The 18,570-nt window shown below is 41.0% G+C and overlaps 2 protein-coding genes across 2 annotated transcripts; one reads left to right on the top strand and one right to left on the bottom strand.

Moving 5' to 3' along the window:
- Positions 1-665: 665 nt before the first annotated feature.
- On the bottom strand, positions 666-7,918 carry LOC117444712 (hepatocyte nuclear factor 3-beta-like). The gene is made up of 4 exons (XM_034080137.2): positions 7,606-7,918; positions 4,955-5,212; positions 3,235-3,519; positions 666-1,477 (listed from the first exon to the last, which is right to left on the bottom strand). Exons 1-4 carry the CDS (start codon positions 7,672-7,674, stop codon positions 887-889), a joined length of 1,203 nt encoding a protein of 400 aa, XP_033936028.1. The 5' UTR covers positions 7,675-7,918; the 3' UTR covers positions 666-886.
- A 3,321-nt stretch (positions 7,919-11,239) lies between these two features.
- LOC117444711 (protein CEBPZOS-like) lies at positions 11,240-18,565 on the top strand. Its single transcript, XM_034080136.2, has 4 exons — positions 11,240-11,325; positions 15,822-15,945; positions 16,434-16,478; positions 18,476-18,565. The coding sequence occupies exons 2-4, from the start codon at positions 15,822-15,824 to the stop codon at positions 18,556-18,558; spliced, it is 252 nt and encodes an 83-aa protein (XP_033936027.1). The 5' UTR covers positions 11,240-11,325; the 3' UTR covers positions 18,559-18,565.
- Positions 18,566-18,570: the final 5 nt, after the last annotated feature.

The following is an 18,570-nucleotide window of genomic DNA, read 5'->3' as shown; positions in this document are numbered from 1 at the left end:
TCCTCTACATCAACATGTGTCCTCTCTTCTTCATGTCATCCTCTACATCAACATGTGTCCCCTCTTCTCCATGCTCTCTTACCATCAACATGTGTCCCCTCTTCTCCATGTCTCTTCTACATCAACACATGTCCCCTCTTCTCCATGTCTCTTCTACATCAACACATGTCCCCTCTTCTCCATGTCTCTTCTACATCAACATGTGTCCTCTCTTCTTCATGTCTCCTCTACATCAACATGTGTCCCCTCTTCTTCATGTCTCCTCTACATCAACATGTGTCCCCTCTTCTTCATGTCTCTTCTACATCAACATGTGTCCCCTCTTCTTCATGTCTCTTCTACATCAACATGTGTCCCCTCTTCTTCATGTCTCTTCTACATCAACATGTGTCCCCCTCTGTGGAAAGAGACTCTGAAAGTTTCAGGAACAAAGATTTTCTCTCTTTTTGATCCATTTCTATAAAAACCTGTCTGAAAATGAGCTGATCAGATTTTGGTCACTTTGTGATGTCATAACGATGTGTTGTCTTGTGTAGCCATTAGCCAATCAGCAACAAGGTAACCCCCCCCCCCATTGAGTTCTTTGTAACCAGATGTCTCTCAGAGGGGTGTGTGGGAGGGGCTCCTTGTCTTCATCTAAGTAACAGACAGGAGAATCAGCACTTTGGAAACAGGGCTGAAACAGAGGGGATTATGGGTAATGCTGCCATGATCCGTCTGGTGTTTCAGCCAATCAGAGACGGGCTCTGGATATATCGGAGACGTGTGATATACTGATGAAGAACAGTATGATAAGGACTTTAACTTTAAGAGACTCGGTTAGCAACCCACATTCACAAATGTAGAAATCCACGATTTGAATTCTTTTTTTTTTTTAAAGAGTACTTCAGGAGTTCATGAGGGGTCTGTAAACTCCCCGGTAGTAGTTCCCGTTATCAGGCATAGCTCCGTTATCCGGTCCCTGTTTGACCCCCGTTTGACCTCCGTATCCTCCGTACTCCAGTCTGTGGAGCTGCGGCTCGTTCATGAGGTTATTGATGGAGAAGGGGTGGTTGAAGGAGTACAGGTGTGGGGGGTAATGGTGGTGAGGGTGGGGGTCTGGTTTCAGGTGAGACGCCTCGTGCACTAGCATCGGATACAGGTGAGGAGTGTGCACGAGAGGGGAAGGAACACGCTGTTGCACCGGGTCGAGATCCTGGTGAGATTTGAGGGTCGCGGGAGGAGACGAGGAGGAAGGAGGTAGGGAAGGAGGGGAATCAGAAGTAACCGAGTTCGATTTCCCTCCGCTCGACTCCTCCTTCTCCTCCTTCCCCCCGGTACTGTTGGACTGTTGTTTCCCGGTACCGGTGGCTTGTTGTTTCCCCGTCTTGAATCTCTTCTGCCTCCGGAGGTAACAGCCGTTCTCGAACATGTTCCCGGAGTCAGGGTGCAGCGCCCAGAAGGAGCCTTTCCCAGGTCGGTCCGGCAGCCGGGGAACCTGGAGGAACAGACGGGAGGAAACCGTTTCATCACAACTGGGTTTTATTCTGCGGCGATATTCTGTCAGTCACAGTTTCTGAAGCAAATACTGAAACGTAAAACTGTTTGGGGGCGTCACGTACAGAAACATGTACGAAGGGTCCTCGCTGGAGGCTTTGAAGGTGCCATAATGCTACTTAGCCCAAGTTCATTATTTGTATACGTCACTTCCGGTAGTTGTCACAGCGATTATTCGATTATTCGCTACAGTCTCCATCATCGAATATTATTTTTTAAAATCGATTTTATTTATATATTTTTTTTATTATTATTTATGTTTTTTTTTTTTTTCTGGCTTAGTTTCAACCAAAATATATATATATATTAGGGCTGTCAAACGATTACAATTTTTTAATCAGATTAATCACAGCTTAAAAATTAATTAATCAGATTAATCACCATTCGAACTATGTCCAAAATATGCCATTTCTTTATGTATATTGTTGGGAATGGAAAGATAAATGAAAGAAGGCGGATATATCCATTTAACACAGTATCTATGTTTATTATAACATTGTTCTGCGTGTCAAAATGAAAGACAGCCCACACACCTATCAATCATCAAACCGTGGGGTCTTAATTCATTACGTGTTGACTTCTATCAACACGTAATGTTGTATCGATGTATATAGAGATGTACTACAGCAAAAGTATTCTCCGTCGGGACTTCCTGCAACAACACCACGCCGTTATCTTGATTCTGATTGGCCAGAAGACATTATCAAAGATGTTCTATTGAGAAGACGATCACTACGTGACAAAAGTTTTCAAAACCGTGGCTACTGAAATCAATCTGACTAACTGCTGTCTGTGCAATTTACTCCGCGAGTTGGCAGACTTTATTTTGCTTACTTTAACATCATGTCTCACGGTGGGGCTAAGCCATCTCTTGGTATGGGTGCAGCCTACCCCAGCCATACCCTGGCGCTGCCACTGGTGGCAGGTATGGGGCGGGCCATTCTGCACATGCGTTAAATGCGTTAAATATTTTAACGCAATTAATTCAAAAAATTAATTACCGCCGTTAACGCGATAATTTTGACAGCACTAGTTAAAATATATATATGCTAATAATAGTAATAGTATTAATAATTGTCATTGGTCACACCACCAGTTTGTTTTACTGTAACCCTAACGTCGGTCGAATAATCGATTATTATTCGCCAGGGCTGCCGAATAATCGATTTTGATCATGGTCAGTTTCTGGCAACCCTAGTTGTCACATGGGTGTGGTTCGTCTATGTAAGTCACCTGTTTGATGTCCAGTGGCACTGGACATCAAACAAGTGACTTAAATAGACGAACCATTGTTGACCGTGTTGTCCACAGTTACTATGTTTTGATTTTGTTTATTAAATATCCTTAAAACTATCTTGCTTCAGTGTGGACTTTCTCTTCGAAAACGCGTCAGTTTGGAGCCAAGTTCAGCCTCTCGGCGCCTCGAAGTAACCGGGGATCGAGCCGGTCTCATAAAGGGAGTTATACGTCAGCAAAATCGATCAGATGTGGGTACAAGATGACATCAGAGCTCTCCTCTAGGAAGAAGGGACTATTCAAGCTTGTTACGTCGTTACGTCATCGGGCTTTGTCTTCACATAATACTTCAGAAGGACGAGACAAGATATCTTATTACACTTTTTGAATTAGCTGAGGTCCGATTCAAAATGGTCCGTTTCACACATTCGCAATAAATCAAAATGAAATGAAATCCCAAACCTTGATGAAGCAGTCGTTGAAGGAGAGCGAGTGTCGGATGGAGTTCTGCCACCGCTGCTGGTTCTGCCGGTAGAAGGGGAACAGGTCCGTGATCCACGTGTACAGCTCGTTCAGCGTGAGCATCTTGCAGGAGGACTGCTGCAGGGCCATGGTGATCAGGGAGATGTAGGAGTACGGGGGTTTCGCGTGAGTGTAGCTCCTCCGGTACGGCTTGGGCTCCCGGACCTGACCGTACACCGGGCTGCGGTACGACAACCGGTACACTTTGCTGTCCTCACTGCCGTCCTGCAGAGGCACAACAAATCATCAATACTACGCACACGGAGAACAACAACAACAATACTGTGTACTGTCCTCCACTCCGGACGGCAGAGGCTACCATCATAAGACGTGTGACATCATAAGGCTTTTATTGTCATGTGTGCATAGTGTCGTTATGTCAAGGACAATCTGAGGTCAACGGCTCCTCCAACACAGCGACGCAAAGTAAATAAAATAAAATAGAAATAGTGCCGAATAGTCTCTATACAAGTCATTGGAATATTGAAGTTGCAAACAGGTGAATGTTATGGATGTTCTTTCAAAGGTTCAGGTGTTCAACACACACACGCACACACACACACACACACACACACACACACACACACACACACACACACACACACACACACACACACACACACACACACACACACACACAACGTGAGAGAAGAAGACATGTGGATTCCCAGATGAGCGGCGATTCACTGAGCCACAGCAAACAGTCTGTTTTTCTCTCACTGATCCTGCTGTTGTGTTAAATGTTTGTTTGTTTGTTTGTTTGTTTTTCATGTGTTGTGTCTTGTATGTGTCGGTAGATGTTACACATGGAGCTGCTGTGATGCAAGTCACATTTCAGACGGGATCTGACCGTTCATCGTAACGTAACGTGTCTTATAACAAATCATAAATACAAAACGCACTGAAACAACGTGGACTTTAATTAAATGTATTATGTCGCCACATTTCACAAAAATATTAATTTGAACTGAATATTTGTTGTATAACTAATGTTATATAGTTTTACTGTTATATACTCAGAATACCTATAAGTACATTTTACAACGCAGACTACTTACACTTAAGAAGTGTTGGTTACTTAAGGCACAAAGTTACGTTTTTGTACATTTTCCTTAGATTTTACTTAAGACATTTTCACCTAAATACAAATCGTTACCTATTCTTACCTTTTATTGCAGACATATTCATATTTAAATATAATGTATTCTCCGTATAACATGAAATGCATGTTTTACACTAAGGCTATAGTCAGAATAATGACCTGATAAAGCTCTCTATTAGAAAGAATAACCACTTAAATGTAGGAAATGTCCTTAAAAAGTCCTATTTAATTTGCCCATATAAAAGGTTGAGTGTAAAATAATGACCTGATAATGCTCTCTATAAAAAATAATAACCACTGTTATAATTCATCATTAAAACTGAAATAGTGAGGTACACATTTGGTGTAATATGGACAAAAAACCCAATAAAATAACTACTAAAATGTAGGAAATATAATTAAAAAGTCATTAAATTAGCCTATGTCTTTAAAAAGTTTAGTTTAGTAAACATTATTACCTGTTAATGCTCTCTATGACACAAAAATAACCACTAAAATGTAGGAAATGTCATTAAAAAGTCCTATTTAACACATTTCAAAACAAAAGCCAATGTGTACCTGATAATGCTCGCTGCTGAGCCCCTGCGCGCTCCCGTACGGCGGCGCGCAGCCGGTGCTCGTGCCCGCCTGCAGCGCGGAGCTCAGGCCCGGAATCATCCCGGTACCGGAGCCGGTGGGGGGGTGCGAGAGACCGGGAGGCACCGGGGCCGGGTGCACCGGGTTCATGTAATGCGCGTTCATGTGTCCGCTGCCGGTCATGCCAGGCGCGTTCATGTAGCTGCTCATTGAGTTCATGTTCGCCGCTGCGGAGTAACACTGGAACAGAGAGATCACATATTAAAACCGCGTTAATGATTATTTTATGGGCGTTTATGATACAACTTAGTGTGTTAAGGTTACATATAAACAACAACATGAAATATCAGTTAAATTATTCACAACAAGTCAGAAAAACCATTTAAAAAATGCCAATAATTCAACAAAAATATCGGGTTTTTTATGCTCTGAAAATATAAAATACATCATAAGGCTTCAAATACATTGTTTTGCATGATCTATCGATTATAAAATGTATTTATTTGGTATAAAATCTCCTAAATGTGTTCAAAATGACATCATAATGTTGATTATAGGCAATTTTTTTGGTCCAAAAACGAACGATATTCTGTTTTTTTAAATCACATGACAATGAAAAGCAGCAAAGGTGTCATTGGAGAAGCTGCACATTTTAGTAAAATGTTATATTTTAGACTTCAGATCTGATATGTTGAACATGCTGTTTAATTATAGTTAAAATGTGCCTGTATAAAAATGTTACACTCACATATAACTGAGTGAACAGAAAGCTTTCCTTTTGAATGCAGGTTCCTCTGAGTAATAAAGCTATAATTGCATTTGGACCAAGCTGATAATCCACACGTAATACGCTTGCTTGTATTTGATCACATAATGAGCTAATACACATTTAATTGAAGCTTATATATATTAGTAAAAGGCCTTTTAATCCCACCTTTTAAAGGCAGGTGACAGGGCCAACGATCTCCACGTATACTTCCTGCTTTTTAATCTAAATTCAGCATTTTTTACAAGTTGATTCTCTTAAAAAGGACTAACTTAAATAGGACTTTAGGTGAGTATAATTGTTTAATGAATTAGGTTAAACATCCCAATTCTCATCAGGAAACATCACGGTGAAAAACAGGCCTGTAATATTTGTTGTTCCTCATTTTTTGGGCCTAATACCCATGTTGCTACATTTAAATAATAAATACAGAGATATACATTCAGTGTCTTCCATCCTGAGTATTTATATATTATGTGTTGTTGTAATTAAGCTTGATGATAAGTCTCAGTATTTGTGTATGGCCGTAACACCTTATTTAAAGCCTTCAGTTTAGACTTGACATGCCCTAGTGTGACTATAGTGCTATAACAACATTTAATTAACCATTTAAACCTTATGAATATATCATATATCATGTCATTTTACTCGTTTCCATAACAACCCACTGATTTTAATTCAATATATTCCACTGTCAGCCTGCACTGAATTAACAAGCATTAGGCCGGTGTCGAGGATGGTCAAAATACAAACAAAAAACAACATTTTAAGATGAGAAATAACAAATATAAGCTTCAATATGAACTTAATTAAAGAAAACACGGCGGTTGAGAGTTATTTCTGCACGTTTTTAATGATTGAATTTCTATTTTCGCTGCACAATTCATCCACTGCAGAAACAAAGCTTGCGAAATGTGAAAGAAATACATGGAATTGAATAATTGTAAAGGCTTTACCAAAAAGACAAATAGCCTTTTTAACAAATAGCCTAGCGATTGTAGAATAATTATTAATAATTGTATTTTCTTGCGTAATGCAAACAGGCCTTTACGTGTTTATTTCTTTAGTCAAACTCCCATAATGTCCATTTAGATGTATTTATATTTACAACTCAACACCCAAAGCAACACAACACAGCAATGCAAACCATTCAACAGTAATATTTAGATTTATTTCCACTTGTACACTGCTGCAAATATCCATTATTTCCATTATTTGATTAATTCTCCGCTTTGAAATGCCTTCAAATAAATGTAAATTTCTTCGGTCAAACCCCTATAAAGTTCATTTAGATGTTTTTCTATTCATAACATTTCCCCTAAACCAATCACACACAGCTATATGCAGATAATTCAACAATAATATCGAGGTTTTATCACTCTTTCGAAGGCTATATTCATTGATTAATTGGTGCTATAAAATGTCCGCAATGTTTGTTTTGTCGAAACCCCTTTAAAAAGGACTGGACTTCAACTCCCACTGTAGCCTACATGTTACATGTATGTTCAATTTAATATCGAATAATGAATTTCTTGCACAATAATATCCTTTGTTACTTTGTTATGTGCATTTTCCACATATAGCCTATATATATTTTAACTTTTTAATGCTATTTTATTTCAATTTCAGAAATATGTTGGACTCTTTATTTCTAGTGTCTTAATCTCTCTTATGTACAATGCCTTGTTTTTTATGCTTGTTGTTTAACATGTCCCTAATTGGGATCAATAAAGTATCTATCAATCAATATCTATCTATCTAAAGTTAATTAAGAAGTTTATATTTTAGTTTTTTTCCCCCCAGTTTTTATTCGGTGATATTTCAGCGGGGCTTCCCTCTGAGTGTACCCGGGACAGAGTGCACTGACCTCGGCCTCTCCGTAGTAGCTGCTCCCGCTCCACTCCGGAAGATCCTCCATCTTAACGGCGCTCAGCATGACTCCAACATCCAAACGGAAAATATAACCCAAATAAAGCGGGAAACAACGGTTCCTTTTATCCGGTGTATCCTGGATGTCCTACTATGACCACCGGGGGGGAAAGCTCCTCATTCCCGGCTAGAAACAGGCAGAGTGACCGGTGTCCGCGAGGCACTCTCTGACACCTGTGCTCGCGGAGCCTGCAGCGGCCAATCAGCTGCCTTCATTTCACTCCTCGAGCTCTCACTCTCTTGATTTGAATATTCCATCAACACCTCGGCACGAGACTCCCGCCCCGTGGACTCACAGAGAGGTGACAGTAAACAATGACGTCACTTTTATGCACCTTTTAGTAATGAAGTACTCTCAATGCATGAGGTTAAGTCTCTGTTAATTAATGGGTGGAAAAGACGCTTTTTTCTTATTTTTCACGCGCAGTTCCTTTTTTTAAATGATGTTAAAAAACAACTCTTCAATTTGGGTTTAATAAAGCATCTAATCTAGTCTTAAAATATGGTTTCATGTGCATAAAATACTGTACTTTTAAAGTGATGGTTTCACAAAATTAGTACAGAAGTACTCAAACTTTCAAAAGTAAAGCAGAGAAAATACCTGCATGTCTTTCCAGTTTGTTGGGTTTTGTGTGTTTTGATGCAAATAACAAAGGAAATGTGAGTTTTTTGGTCCTTTCTCACCTCAAACATCGACAAGCCTCGTCTCACTTCCTGTTTGAGTGATTTCATGTCATTATAAAACCCCCCGCTGCTGTTAGCTGAGACATTTCATCTAGTGGACGAGCAGGTCTATATTCAACATGCTGCAATGCATGCTGGTCTTTCTGTTGGTTCTGTTTGCTGTGTTACAGATAAAGTCATCCCCACATGTAATAAACATCAACAGAAATGAAACTTAAAATGAACCCAAGTCAGGCTTTCATTAACCCTTTACTGCCTGTGTCTATATAGTCCAGAAAGGACCCGCATGATAGCCCCAAATATCTTCCTGCTGCTGTCCATGCTGATGCCTCTGCAGATCCAAATATTTACATGTGCTTTAGTGGAGATGTCCCTGAACACGAGCTGATGGAAAACTAACCAAAACACATTTAAAAAGAACAAAATGAGGCTAAAATAACTTGTACTTCCTGTTTAATTACCTGCCTTTACTGCAGTTAGATTTCTCCCAAGCCACCCTCAGATGTGTCTCTGCTGCAGTGCATGCTGGTCTACCTCTTGCTCCTGCATATCTACACATGTATCTCCGTGTTTAGAAGGATTGTGGCAAGTTAAATATAAAAAACAAACAAAAATCTCCCTAAAAAATGAGTGGAAAAAACCAAATAAAATCATTAACCCTCTTGTCTTTCCTGCAGTCAGATATCCTTAAATGTGTTTCTGCTGCAATGCATGCTGGTCTATATGTTGCTTCTGCAGATCGACTAACTGATGCGTGTGTTTCTATTGGTCGTGGTGACGTCATTGAACCCTAAACTTGTGTAAAACTAACAGAAATGAGGAAAATCCCCCTGAAATGACACAAAACGGACAAAGTGACACCCCATCATAAAAAACTTCATATTTTCTAAAAACCTTCCTCAAAGCGGAACATGCCTCCCACATAACCCTTACGTGCGTCTCTGCTGCAATGCATGCTGGTCTATATGTTGCTTTGAAGATCGACTAACTGGTGTGTGTGTTTCTATTGGTCGTGGTGACGTCATTGGACCCTAAACTTGTGTAAAACAGAAATTACGCCAAATTAACTCCATTAACCTTCACTAGCTGTCTCTTTAATTAGTTATATTTCCTATCTCCCCGAATGGACTCCCAGATAGCCCTCAAACCCTGAAGTGCATGCGGTTTCTAACGCCATCTGTCAATCATCAGAAATGTGTAGAAAACGAACACACCCAAACTCTGAGACTTCCAGCATGTTAGCATTTTACTGCAGGAGTTAACAAGCAGAGAGTCTGTGGGATCTTCCTCCTCCTCCTCCTCCTCCTCGCTGCAGTCTTTACTGTGTGTGCTTCTGACGGTGTGTATTTACCTGCTGCTGAATCTGAAAGGCGACACACACACGGTACACACACACAGCGAGGACCACCATGATCTCTGCACACACACAACCTGTCCTCCCTGTGTGCAACTCAAACAAATCCACATATTTTCACCTTTTGTCCTCCGCCCTGAAACTGTCAGCGGGAGAATAAAAGGCTGATATATCTGCGCGAGTTGCCGCAGAAGTGCAGGGACGCACTATTAGGGATTGGGAAACAACTGGAGGAGATTGGATTTGATTTCCACTCACAATTAAGTGTTTTTCATGGGATTTTCAAAAGAAGATATGAAATTACGATCAATTTGAAGCCTTCCTCGAGTGGGGGGGGGGGGGGGGTCCATGCAGACTCACAAATAGACACATAGCTGAGTAAGGAGAAGTATTTAGATATTTAACTTAGGTAAAGCACCATGTAAAATACTCATTCAAACTGTATTTAAATAAAAGCAGTATCAGCTAAATGTTGGCTAATTAAAGTCTAAATGCATTTTTGTGTTTTACTATTTTAAATGATGTTAGAGGAAATACATTTTACTCAGAATGTATGTGATGTTTTTTAAGCTATTACAGTTTTCTAAAATGTACCTTTTTCATTACATTTTCCAATAATAACGTTAAAAACATTGCATTAGATTTGCCTTTTATTGTGTTAAGTATACGCCAGATTGGTGCTTGTATAGACAATAGTATGTACTTATTTTGTTATTTCTTATTTCTACTTCTTAGTTCTGTATTTATCTGTTTTCATTTTCTATATATTATTGTGTATACATTTCTCCTCTTGGATCAATAAAAGCAGATGTAATCTTTATGTCATGGCTTATTTCAGCTTTTTTCACATGTTTTTTAAGGATCAAGGCCTGTTTGTTCCTCACTAACCAATAAGTCTCCCAGTATTTTAACTTGAGTCTTTTCCCAGGTAATTCTGTGTATACCTTTTTGCACATTTGTGAACACACTGCCACCTGCTGGTGAGCTCCTGCATCTACAGCCACATAAAACCACATATCATTTTTATCATTTTTGGGACAGAGTTACAGAACAAAGTAATACAAAATGGTACAAGAATACATTTTATATGATTTTTTAGCTAAATGGCTGAAGAATATATGCTTTTTTAAGATTTGTGTCATTTGTATTGCTTTAAAATACCATACATAGGCCTATACTCACCTCACTCACCTCTTCAATCTGGCTTTTAATGTGTGATTGTTTTTGTATTATTTGACTTTAATTTTAACTATATATTTATTTGTTGTTCCTTCCTTTTCTTTTCCCTTCACTATATCTGTAAAGCGTCTTTGAGCACCTGTAAAAGCGCTAACAAATTAAATATAATATTATTATTTATTATTATACATATTCTAGTTGTTCTACTTTTGAATTCTGTAATTTTACACAGATAATGAGTTTATTATTATTATCCCAGCGTGCATTGGCTATTTTAAATAATCAATTTCAGAATTAAGACCACGAACCAGATCTTCAATTGATTTACGAATCGCGCTTCTATTGCTTTTACCAACCGAGCTTCCGTACGCAGAACGTATTAGCCGTTAGCTTCTCTGGTACAACCGTGTACAACTCAAGGACGTCTGACAACATTTCAGGGTATTTTAACAACTTCTAATGCTTTATTTCATATATTAAGACAGATTCAGTATTTGTCTCTGTGTCGATACTGAATGTGAGTTTATTGAAGAGTCGCAAAAACGAGGTTAAAGGGGTCATTTGGGTTAATTCATGAAGGCTAAGTATAAGCTAAAACTATCTACAGGCTAGGATGGAAAATGGACGGAAGACTTAGTTTCTCTGAATGCATGGAATTGTTTTTAGCTTAAATTAGTAAAAGCAGCTAAATGTGATAAAAGTATACACATTTAATTTGTGACTCAAATACTGTACTTAAGTACAATTTCGAGGTACTTGTACTTTATTTGAGCATATAATTGTTTGCTGCTTTGTACTTCTACTCCACTACAATTCAGATCTTTAGTTACTTTACAGATTTGGATTCATTTGTGAAATATAAATCAGACTTTAGTAAATTCACGACTTGTATCTACCTCTTATACCGGCACTGCTTTCCACCTGTCAAACCAATGTTCATATTTTATTTGATTATTTTTTATTTTGTGGGTATATTTAATCTTTATGTCATGTAAATATTGCTATATTTTAAAGTTATTATAGTTTTCTTCAAATCGTTTTTAATCATTGTTTTATTTTACCGTCCTTTTCTTACCATGTATCTTCTTTAACTGTTCATTGCTGGTGTGTGCAAACCTGTTTCTGATCCTGAAAAGCAGTTTCCTTTATGAAAAACTCTTTTTACTAGCTTCCATGTTCAGAATCAGAATACCTTTTATTCCTTTATATCTATTAAAGAGTAAAGTACATCCTTTACTCAAGTAGAAGTACAGATACTCGTGTTTTAAAATACTCTGGTAGAAGTACTGGTGTGACGGCCTTAGACTCAGGTCCCTGGTCAGCCACCCCCCGAATCAGGAGAGATTGCTGACACCTGATTTGGGCTGACGGCTCAGCTACAAGGTGCCTGCGCCGTCAGTCTCTCTCCTCTTGGGCTGCTTGGCTCTACTGGACCGTGGTTTGTGTGTTCTTTCTTTATATACTGATGCATGTTCACACACTACACTAGGGATGTCCTGATCACCTTTTTTTTGCTCCCGATCCGATTCCGATCATTTGATTTTGACAATCTGCCGATACCGATTTTTCCCGATCCGATCTTTATGCAATGCGTCAAGAGAAAAAAAAGAACAGATAACGGCTGGTCATCCAACGCGATGACTTCAGCTATCTGGGCTGTTATCTTCGTGGCCTTTTCTCTGTTCTGGGGCCGTTTCTCTTTCCTTTTGAAAGCCTCTGAAAGTGTCGGTTGTTTCCGTGCCGTTACCCGAGTGGCCGCTGTGTACTCGCCGTGTTGTTTGTTTCTCAGGTGGCGTATTAGATTGGTCGTGTTGAACGTAGCTCTGTTCTTTCCACCACCTTGCAAACATTGCATCTGGCTGTTCCACTGCCTTCGCTTTCAATTTCATAATACTTCCAAACTCCTGACATGTTCTCTGTCCCGACTCCCGAGTCTCCAGCTGAACGTAGCCTCTCGTTAGCTTGCTGCTGCTATTAGACACTGCGCCCACTCTGTTGCTTTGAGAGGAATAAGCAGGTCTGAACACAAGCCCAAGCAACACATACATGATGTTGAGTCATTTCAAACCAAAGCTAAGTCCTCAGGATGACTTTGAGACGTGAACATGGTCATTTTTGTTTTGTAACATTAAATGAAAAAAAACAAATTTTATAAAACAAAAAATCCCGATCCCCGATTTTTGTGTGGTCTCCTTCCTTTGTCCGTCCTTGAGCCAGGGCGTGACATGGGGGCTCGTCTAAAGTCAAAAGTCAATATGAATGTTCTGTGCTACTTTAGGTTGGAGTATCACACATGGATGTAGTTGTTTTGGAGAGCTTTATTATAATCTAGTTTGGGTCAGTTTTCTTTGAGGTAAATTGGCAGGTCACTCCACAGAAACTGCCCTCCTTGCTGTCACTGAGGAACTGCACACTGCCAAAGCAGCCTCCCTCTCCTCTGTCCTCATCCTGTTGGACCTGTCTGCTGCATTCGACACGGTGAACCATCAGATCCTCCTTCGCACTCTCCAAGAACTTGGAGTTTCAGGCTCTGCACTTTCCCTCCTCACCTCATACCTCAAAGACCGCACCTACAGGGTCACTTGGAGAGGGTCCGAGTCCGACCCTTGTCAATTAACTACAGGGGTCCCTCAGGGCTCTGTTCTCGGTCCCCTCCTCTTCTCCCTGTACACAAACTCGCTCGGATCTGTCATTAGCCCGCATGGTTTTTCATACCACTGCTACGCTGACGACACCCAATGAATCCTGTCCTTCCCCCGCTCAGAGACCCAGGTCGTCGCTCGCATCTCTGCTCGTCTAGCTGACATCTCTCAGTGGATGTCCGCTCATCATCTCAAGCTCAACCTTGACAAAACTGAACTGCTTTTCCTTCCGGGAAAAGATTGTCCCACTCTTGACCTGACTATCAACATCGGCCCCTCTGTTGTTTCCCCGACTCAGACTGCAAGGACTCTGGGTGGGACCCTAGATAACAACCTGTCCTTCACTGCAAACATCGCTGCTCCAACCCGCTGCTGCAGATACACGCTCTACAGCATCAGGAGGATGCGTCCCCAGCTGACCCAGAGAGCCACGCAGGTTCTGGTCCAGGCTCTCGTCACCTCACGCCTAGACTACTGCAGCTCCCTCCTGGCTGGTCTGCCTGCATGTGCCATCCGACCTCTCTCACCCAGAATGCAGCGGCTCGTCTGGTCTTCAACCTTCCTACATGTTCCACCCCACTCCGCTCCTCCGCTCCCTCCACTGGCTTCCGGTAACTGCTAGAATCCACTTCAAGACCCTGGTGCTTGCGTACCATGCTGCGAATGGATCTGGCCCTTCCTACATCCAGGACATGGTTAAACCGTACACCCCAGCACGTGCACTCCGCTCTGCATCAACCAGACGGCTCGCTGCACCCTCGCTGCGAGGGGGACCCAAGTTCCATCAGCAGGAACACGTGGGTTTGCTATCCTGGCTCCAAGATGGTGGAACGAGCTCCCATTGACATCAGGACGGCAGAAAGCTTACACACCTTCCAGACTGAACACTCATCTCTCTCGACTCCACCTCGAGGATAGAACTATTAACAAAGCACTTATATACTAACAAAGGACTGGCTCCTCTAAAGCCAGTCGAGTAGCACTTGAAATACTTGGCTCTATGAAACCTGATGTACTTTATGATTCTGTTTTCTTCAAGGTTGTGTCTTCCTGGTAGAATGTACTTATTGTAAGTCGCTTTGGATAAAAGCGTCAGCTAAATGTAATGTAATGTAAATGTTTGGTGTGGCTGGTGTGGCTGGTGTTCTCCTCTGGGAGGCCAGCAGCAGGTTCTGATAGAGGAGGGTTGGGTTTAGTGCGACAGAGAAAGAGGCCAGAGCAGTTGTCTCGGGATCACGTCCATGGTTTCTTGTGGGGTCGCTGTGTATACAGTTGCCTTCCAGTACCACTGGGTTGCAGTGAATAAATACCCGCCACACGTATCTGTACGAAGACCAGGTACGAGTTTAGTCAGATAAGGGACATACTCTAATTCGTTGAGCATGGGGAGTCACCAGTTGTTGTTGTTGTTGCATAGTGTAAAGGTTTGGTGTATGTTCCCTCAATTTGGTTATCTAGGTTGCTAGATTTTTGTGGTTTGTAGTGGTGCACGATAATTATCTGTCCGATAATAGGAATTATGACGTCATCCCGATAAACCTGATAAAAGTATTAATAGCCCCGATAATATACAATATATTGTTTGGGTAAAAAAAAGAAAAGATCCTGCGGTGTGGGTGGGTTGGGATGAGGGGAGTTCTTCACAAAGCCAGCGCTCCCTAACTCACGCCTGGCTGTGACGTAAATGGCGTGCGGCCGTGAAGCCAGGACAGTAAACAAACATGTCGTCGGTAGCATGGGACTATTTCAAAGTTTCAGAGTGAGATAGTTCGCTTGCTATTTGTATTAACACATGCAGAAGTTCCACGAGGAGGGAAGAAGGCAACGAGCTATAATACTTCCAGCCTGATCAGTCGCCTGAAACATCGCCATGGCTACGATGGTGTGTTAACAGCGTACGAAGACGCCTGCGCTGCTAAACTAGTTGAGAATCCAAAGCCAGCTGCAAGGCACCGGGGCTTTCACCTATCCACGAGGCTTTTGAAAAAAGAGAAGTTTGCCAGAGACGACCCCAGGGCCAAAACGATCTCTACCTTCATCAGAAATGATGGCGCTTGACGAGTCAAAACTGTTCTTGGCTTTGTTTTGTTCATCGTAGTAATGCTCATGTCATTTGCTCACTACTAGTCTTTTTTTTTACCACCAGGTGTGGACAAGGGTTACCATACGTAACCCCTCGCTTTCTCCCCAGATGCCTCGGTGAAAAACTATTTTTACCAGCTTCCATGTTCAGAATCAGTAGTCCTTTATTCCTTTTAAATATATTATATGTATACTAAGTGTGTTTTCTCTCAGATGCCTCCTAACCCAACCTCCCTGGCTCCTCTGGCTAAGACTCTGATGAAAGGAGTGATCGTGGTGGAGCTGGTGGGCGTCTTGGGGGCGTACGGCCTGTTCTACAAGATGAACGACAGTCGGGGTATCAGACGGAGATTTATTTATTTAAAGATGTGTCTTAGGGAACTTGAATACTAAAGCTGTGTTGAGTGACTTTAAAACAACCTTCATCTCGTCTTTTTCCTGTTCTCCTTAAGAGCTTCCTTATCGTTTAGTCGCTATGTTATATAGATTCAAGATATCTGTTTAACGTCATATATATATATAACAGGCAGTTGGACTGTACAATGGAATTCTAACATTTCAGCTCTCCACAGCTGAGTGTTCAGAAACTACAAACAAGCATATAAGACATTTTTTTAAATATAAGCCGACGTACACTCAAAGAAATCCTGTCCTGAATTAAAGTGCACGATATCCAGCTAACTGAATATTAAAAACAACCTTCATCTCGAATGTTTCCTGTTCTCATATTAATACACATTTAAAGTAGTATTTTAGGGAACTACAGAATACTTAAAGCTGTGTTGAGTGACTTTAAACTTCCTGTTTTACTCCCGTAATGTGCAGATTTCAGGAGCACCATGAACAGGAGGCTCCCGTCCGTTCTGGAAGGTGAGCAGTTCTTCCGTCTTTTTACGACATACTATACTGACCTTTCCTTCATGTTTTCCGACAACAAACTATATGACTTTTTTTCGTGTTTTGTTAAAGATAGTCGTTACCGTTATTTAAAAAAAAATGTACGACACGACAAACTAAAAATAAACCCTCTCTTTTCCTCCGTACCCAAATCTCTAAAAACGGCGAACAACGGAGCTGATCCAGATGTGCGTCCGATATGTGGACCCACGGGCCAATCAGAAACGTTGCTATCAGAAACAATGCCCGACTGTTTTGGACGTAATATATTCGGTGTTTACATTAGCATGCTAACACTCAGAGCTAACCTGTGCTGGAGAGCATGTGTGTGAAGAAGCAGGAAGTAGAAAGGAACTCACCTTGTGGTGTAACCGGCAAGAGAGAAAGCCTTTGAGCTCCAGACTGTTTCAGAGCCTTGATAATCCATGATATGGCGTTTCATCACGGCAGCCTTTAGTTTAGACAGTAGCTGCCGGGTCCCGCATGAGCTCAGACCCCTCCTCTTTAAAGCTTTATCCCCGAATCAGCACTTTAGAAACAGGAAGTGAAACAGAGGGATTTGAGGCATGGCTAGACTGATCTGTTTGGAGCAAAACACTTCATAGACTTGTTTCTTATATCTGAGAGCTCTGCTATTGCCTAAAGACAGCACGATAGGTGACCTTTAAAAAATGTGACGACATTTTATCCTTTTTAAAGTTTTATGAGTATTGTTAAAGATACACTATACCGTTTTAAAAATGTTTTACTACAAACTATACAAATATTTCATTTTTTTCGGCGTCAAACTATATGACTTTTTCAGGACACGTGCAGTAGGGCTGCACGATAATCGCGATATTCACATCGCAGGATGTGCACATTTAAAACAAATTTAAAAAATAATTTTTTAGGACGTGCGATATTAAGTAGGCACATTAACTCAACACGTCACAATTATTTTGCTGCTTGCTACAAAAGGAAAACTCGCGCGGCTCTCATGTCAGGGGTACGTGAGGGACATGCAGGCTCTGCGTGCACAGCAGGATGAGCTCGCTCAGTCGCTCTGATAACTTAAGACCCAAACGTCCGTGACTAAAATCCTTCATCCGGTTAAATATAGTTAGAAAAATACCAATTGTATTTCATTAAAGTTCAAGAAAGGAAGGTTTGCGAAAACTTTTCTTCAATTCCTGTATTTTTTCATATCTTAATATATATCGCAATTAGGGCAGATGAGAACAGATACAAAATCCACAATTTCGGTTCTGCTTAACGGTTCCTAAACGCGGTAGATCCTGTATTCCACCGGGTCCGTCTGCGCCGCGGTGACCCGGTGGAATACATAGCGGACTGGCCATCTGTGTGTTCTGGAGATTCACAGAACGGCCGGTCGTCAGCGGGCCGTTCTGTCACTTCATAACACCAAAGATGGGTCGCGGTAAACGCTCTGAAGTGAGGCTCCACTACACTAAAAAATAAAAAGACAAGGCACCGTGTAATGCCTGTTAATAGCTCAGTTCAAATAAAGCACATTTTTTTATTTGTAAAAATGTCGATTAAAGCTTAAAGATATTTTTGTTATCTAAACGTTTGACTCGATACATTTCAAACGATACCCAGCCCTAATCAGTAGTTGAAAAGTACTTTTTGACTAACGTTTACAACCTACCTACCAACTATAGCGTGAGATGTAAGTCAGCCTCATGGATGGAGAAAAGACAAAAACCCATCTAAATGTTTAATAATCAGGATTGAAGAAATGGGCACTTTAGTTTACAAAATAACTCGTATAATAGCTCTAATTCCTATAGATGTACATGAAATCTGTTTTAAGACAAACAGGGTACTTCTGACATGTATTTATCAGCAGCCTCATGGATGGAGAAAAGTGTAATAACTTTAATTCCCGTTGAAGAAATCTGTAAAATGCGTCCATGAAAATCAGAGTCCTTTATCTTTACAGAAATGTCTCCTCTGCTTCCTCCCAGTTTACTACCAGTCCAACGAGTGGGCGGGGGTCTACGGCGTCCGAGAGAAAGACCTCGCCGCCTGGTCGGCCAATCAGGACTGAGGACATCCTCCA

This window comes from Pseudochaenichthys georgianus, unplaced genomic scaffold, assembly GCF_902827115.2.
Source record: "Pseudochaenichthys georgianus unplaced genomic scaffold, fPseGeo1.2 scaffold_903_arrow_ctg1, whole genome shotgun sequence".
Lineage (NCBI taxonomy): Eukaryota > Metazoa > Chordata > Actinopteri > Perciformes > Channichthyidae > Pseudochaenichthys > Pseudochaenichthys georgianus.
The sequence above is the reverse complement of the archived record's forward strand: the minus strand, read 5'-3'. Positions and strand labels throughout refer to the sequence as shown.